We start from the raw sequence: 5839 nt of genomic DNA, 5'->3' as shown, positions 1-5839 counted from the left end.
TGATGCAAATAATAAAATGTGCCCTAGCTCTGATGGATGTGTTTTGTTTAGCATTCTAAGATGAGTTAATTCTATATCCAAAGGCAAATGCAGATGAGCAGACCTGGAAGAGATTAGGAAAGGGGAGAAGGTCATAACAATCCAAAAGTTACAATATCCACCCCCCTTTTTTTTAAAACAAAATGCTATAAAATACTTTACTGTGAGAACCAGAATAGGAAGTGAATGCTGTAGGGAGCTACATATAAGCAGAAAGGGAAATTAGGTGTTTGAAGAAAGAATAAGAACAAGAAGCTGACATTTAAATGCCATAAAGACAAAGTAAAAAAAGAAAAGGAGTGCTAGTGGCACCTTAGAGACTAACCAATTTATTTGAGCATAAGCTTTTGTGAGCTACAGCTCACTTCATCGGATGCGAAAGCTTATGCTCAAACAAATTGGTTAGTCTCTAAGGTGCCACTAGTACTCCTTTTCTTTTTGCGAATACAGACTAACACGGCTGCTACTCTGAAAGACAAAGTAAATATTCTTGTTGACTACAGTAGTTACGTTGAAGGAAGGTGAAAGGAATGGGTAGGTTCTATAACGTTTTAAGTTAAAAGCAAACAGGAAGGTTTCAAGATGAGATCTGAAGAGAGGAATGATCCAGTGCCTTAAAGGGAAGGAGAAAGATCCAGATAGGTGCACAATTGGAAGAACAACCCCAAAGAGGTGGAGAGGGCTGGACATATTGGAGAAATGGAATGACTGGCCCAAATGGTTCAAAGGGGCCATTGTGTCTCTGCACAGGAGGCTTTGGGGACCTCCCCTTATTCTTGGACTTAGATTTGTTCTTGCTGGACTGATGTCCCCTGGTAAGATCATTCAGAGGCTTTACAATTGTAGCATAGTTTTTCACAAACCTGCGGTAGTAGCCACTAAACCCAAGAGAGGCCTTGAGTTCTCTGTAGTTACTTGGACGTGGCCATGTAGTGAGTGCTTCTATTTTATCAGGATCAGTACTCACACCCTCTTGGGACACGATGTGACCCACATACTTCACTGAGGTTCTTCAGAACTGGCATTTGTCAATTGAAAGCTTTAGACCATAATCCTCCAACCTATCAAGCACTTTAAGAAGTCTTTCTTCATGCTCCTCTAAGGTTCTTCCAAACACAATCAGGTCATCCAAATAAACTAACACTTGCAGTAAATTCATGTCTCCCACAACTTTCTCCATGAGAGGTTGAAAGGTGGCAGGTGCTCCAGAAATCCCTTGGGGCATGCGTTCGAACTGATAAAACCCTAATGGGCAGATGAAGGCTGTCTTCTCCTTATCTTCTTCTCCCAGAGGGATCTGGTAGTATCCACTTCGAAGATCCAACACAGAGAGCCACTGGCTTCCCAGCAAACAGTCTAAGGCATCTTGCACTCGAGGCATAGTGTACTGGTCGACCACAGTACGGCTGTTTAGGGTGCGGTAGTCAATACACATCCGGATTTTCCCATTCTTTTTACGGACTACCACAATGGGTGAGGCGTATGTGCTGCGGGACTCTGTAATGATGCCATTCGCAGCCAGCTCCTGAAGATGATGTCGCACATCTTCCATCTCAGAGAGAGCAATCTTCCTAGATCTCTCCCTGAAAGGTTGAGAGTCATGTAGTCTGATATTGTGTTCTACTCCTTTTGCACATCCCACATCCCATTCATGCAGTGAGAACACCTTGGATCTTTCACAAAGTTTCTTCCTCAGGCGATCTTTCCACTCCTCGGACACTGGTGAATCTCCAAAGTCAAACTTTGCTGGGTCTATCGTCGGAACTTGAGTTTCACACTGGGGTTTTACAATTGACTTGGGCTCAAAGAGGTCTGCTATCTTTTGTCCTTGCTTCACAAAAATATCACAACTCGTTTCATTAGCAATCAGTATAGTCACCTCTTTCTGGGCTTCAGCAAGTAGGGTTATGACTTCACTAAGAACCAGCACTCCTTCAGGGAGCCCTCCCTCGGTCAGCTGCTCTACCACTGCTAATGTTCTCTTACTGCCTTTTAGGCAGGTACTCATGACAATCACCTCCTTTTCTGTCATTGCAGGCACCACTAAGGGGACCGGGCCTGCGTACCTCAATGCTCCCACCGGCAAATCAGGCATCACTCTTTTTGCGTCCTCAATTTTTCTGTAGGCTGCGGCACAATGTGTGTGTACCACCAAGGTATTCAGGTATTGGTCCCCTGCTCGCTGTCTGCAGTAATCTGCAAGTACCTTAAAGAGGCTGGAGTTGGTCCCTATTAGTACGGACACATCAGAGACACCTTTAGGGTCAGGGCATATTAAAGCTGCAGTGTCCACCTCCTCTCTTCCCTCAGCGATCTCTTCTGGGAATTCCAGGTGTACAATGACATACCCCCGATACGGGTATTCATCCATGCTGAGATCACACAGGCCAAGTCCTGTCAAGGGCTGTATAGGCAGATACGTAAGCATCTGCTGGTAGAAAGACTGGAATATGATAGTCACTTGGGATCCCGTGTCAAGCACTGCTCTACATTCTGTCCCTTCAACCTTTACAGTGACCTCTGCTTGAGGTCCTATCAATCCTGGTGGGATTCGGGTGGCATGGTTCTTCGCAGGGGAGCCTCCAAACCCTGCAGGCCTAGGCGGCTCCCTTCCCAGGCCCTGGGGCCGTTTTCCGATTTTCCCCAGGTGGTCCTCAGCTTTTGGTATACTAGCGGGGGATTCTCTGCATTCTGACACCTGGCAGCAATGTGCCCATCCTGGCCACACCGGTAGCAGAAGGAGGATTGCCCTTTCCCGTGTTGCTGGGGTGGGGCAGAGGTTCTAAATGTAGTCTTCTGGACTGTGGTAACGGGGGGCTCCTTGTACCCTGAAGTCTTTGCTGAATCGATGGTATTCTTTAGTTCAGCCACTTTCTGTGTCAGGACCTGCACTCATTGGGTAAGTTCCTCTTGAGGATTCACCATCAGCACCTTGGGCGTTCGTATGGATGTTATGGCAGTTGCCTGGTGTGGCTGAACCTCCCAAACCTCACTAGCTGCCTGCCTCTCTTCCTCCTCTCGGACCTCTTTTATCAGTCGAGAGTAACCCGGTGGATTGTCTTGGCACTCCCTTAATCGAATGTGGAGAAGGATTGGGTTCTGATATTGAATTTCCCTCACAATCTGAGCCAATTTAGTCCGGTCCATTTGTTCAACTGCTACTGCTCCCCTCATGATGGCTTTCTGTAATAATTTCTCCAACCTCTGTATATAGGCAGAAACTTTCTCTCCCTTTTGTTGCCTGGCATTGAGGAACTTGCAATAAACATCCTCTGAGCCCTCGGTTCTCCCAAAGGCATGATCAAGGGCCTCTAGGCAGTCCTTTACCTTGACCCCAGGGTTACTGAGCTTCAGGGTGCGAATCACATCTAGGGCTGGCCCCCTGAGGCACTCTACTAGTCGCCTTCTCTTTTCAGCTTCAGGTACTGCCCACTCCTGCAGCATTTCAGTGGTGTGTTCCAGCCAGGGTTCAAATGCTTCCTCCCCAGTTATTGGGGTGGGACCCCCAGAAAACAACGTCAGTTTATGATAGGGGCTTGACTCAGGGTGGGGTGGCACAACCTTCTCTAATGCTTGCCCCAAAGCCTTCACCCACTCATCAGGTGATGGAGCAGCCTCCTGGGGTGGGACTTCTGGGTCAAGGCCCAACAGACCCGGCATATCAGCCAAGGTCTTCCCCTCTTTCCCCAAAAAGGCCGACATTTTCTTTAAAAACTCCACTTCAGAGGCAGGGGCTGGTGAGGGCTGGCTCCCAGTAGTTATTACCTTCCACTCACCATCTTCCACTGCTATCGTGCCTGGAACCTGTAGAGGGTCCACAGCCGACGACAGCTCACACGGTACAGCAAAATCTCCATCCTCCCTTACAAACATGCTCCCACGCATTTTACACTTACTCAGGTACTCAGTGGATGCCCTTAAGGCAGGCTCTATTGAGCCTTCATCGAACGCCTCCGGCACCCCGGTCACCAGGACACAGTTCCTAGGGTTAATATTCATCCCCCTGCACCAATCCTCTAGCAAGTGTAGGGCCATTATACAAACTGTAATTTCTTTCCCAAATATAACAGATCAAAACAACAACAACCAGATTTTGGGTTTTCCCAATTTAATGACTCACCTAAGATGTGCTTGCGAGGGGTACTGACCCAGTCTTATCCCGGACGAGCCCCCAAAAATGTAACCCTTCTGCCAGGCCAAGTTGATAGCAGTAAGGGCCGGGTTCAGTACACAGGGGTTCCCTCTCATCAAAGCAAATGCAAAACTGGCTTGAGCCCCCACCCAGTGACCTGGGAAAATCTTACACACCCCCTGGGCACCTCAAAGAGGCAATACTTCCCCTCTCGCAAGCACAGAGTCTCGGTGTAGCAGAGAATCTTTAATAACATGAGGTAAACAACATCAGCATTAAATTGGGGAAACACCAGAACTAGTGTTCATTAACCAAACCATGAGCAAAGACCCACCCCAGCAAAGTGGGCCACATCCTTTCCCTCGGGTTCTTGAGTCCCAGAACCCAAACATCTCTTGAGTCCAGCAATCCACAAATCACCCAAAGTCCAAAAAGTCCAGCCCAGAGTTCAAAAGTTCATCTGCATAGTGTTACTCCCCAGTCTGGCTAAAATGTGCCTGTGTGTGGGGAAAGAGGTAAGGGGCACCTTACGTGTCCTGAAGCTGACTGCCCCACAGGGCTCCGCTCTGCCGTCTCACGAATGGCTCCTCTCTGCACAGCTTGCTATCTCACGAACAGCTCTGCTCTGCACAGCTCGCCTCGCTGTCTCACAAACACTCCGCCAGCCTATCCACAAATAGCACCACTGCACGCTAGACCTTCCGGCTCCCCACTACTTGACACAGCTCTCAGTGATTTCAGCTCATAGTAGTGGGAGCCTTAGTGCTGGTGCACCATAAGGCCAAAGTGAATTCAGCACAGTACCTGTAGCAAGACTCTTAATAGACCCAAAATTAGCTCTGACATTTCACAGTAGAGAGAGACAGAGGTGCAATTGGTGTTTCAGGCCCTCACAAAGGGGCTCGCACCACCAAGTACTAATACCTGTCTCAAGTCTCTCTCAATTCACAGAGTTTTGGAACGCATGTCTCTTGCCTAGCGAGTGCTACTTAGTTGATGGTGAGTCCCTCCATCATAACAAAAGGCCAAGTACAGTTCCAAGCACAGTTCCCATAATCAGGGTAATAACAATTTATTCTTCCCGCCCCAATAACAGAGACAATGGGGATCCCTCAACAGCCAAAGTGACCATTTGGGCAGTTATGGCCTCATTCTAGGCGGGGTGGGTGTGCCTATGCAAATGAGATCGGCCCCTGAAGTTCTTTTCCACAACTTGCCACACCTCACCACCAGATGTCAGGGTGGAGCTCATCCTGACCCTGCTTACACTAGAAAGGAGAGATATAGAACTGCTCTTTAGGGATTTTGGTCAGGAATTCTGAAAGCACACAGGAGCAGCACATACTCCCCGTTTGTGGACCAATGAAGAGAGGGCAATGGCCATCTCTCCTCCCCACCTGAATCTCCCCTTTATGCTGCCCGTTGCTAGGAGCAGCCCCTGTGCTTTTAATGAAAGCCACATAAAGTGAACTCTTGCACCTTTTTTTGTGCAGGCCAGGCAGAATCTGGCTCTAGTTAAGTATCTGTGACTTAGAATACATATAAGGAGCAAGTCTACAGATTAAGAGGTTGCTATTTTTACACATTCATTCTTCAGAATAAACCTGCAATTTAACTAGTTCTGTTTCAGTTTCTGATTTCTCTTATGCTATGTCTACACTACGGAAT

At 47.8% G+C, this 5839-nt stretch overlaps 1 protein-coding gene across 1 annotated transcript; it reads right to left on the bottom strand.

Moving 5' to 3' along the window:
• Positions 1-2931: 2931 nt before the first annotated feature.
• LOC125640372 (paraneoplastic antigen Ma1 homolog) lies at positions 2932-4038 on the bottom strand. Its single transcript, XM_048858871.2, has one exon. The coding sequence runs from the start codon at positions 4036-4038 to the stop codon at positions 2932-2934; it is 1107 nt and encodes a 368-aa protein (XP_048714828.2).
• Positions 4039-5839: the final 1801 nt, after the last annotated feature.

The sequence above is a fragment of the Caretta caretta genome, chromosome 7, assembly GCF_965140235.1.
Source record: "Caretta caretta isolate rCarCar2 chromosome 7, rCarCar1.hap1, whole genome shotgun sequence".
NCBI lineage: Eukaryota > Metazoa > Chordata > Testudines > Cheloniidae > Caretta > Caretta caretta.
The sequence above is the reverse complement of the archived record's forward strand: the minus strand, read 5'-3'. Positions and strand labels throughout refer to the sequence as shown.

Excerpts from the sequence above, each read along its gene's own strand:
- LOC125640372 (XM_048858871.2), bottom strand. The coding sequence starts at position 4,038 with ATGAATATTAACCCTAGGAACTGTGTCCTGGTGACCGGGGTGCCGGAG.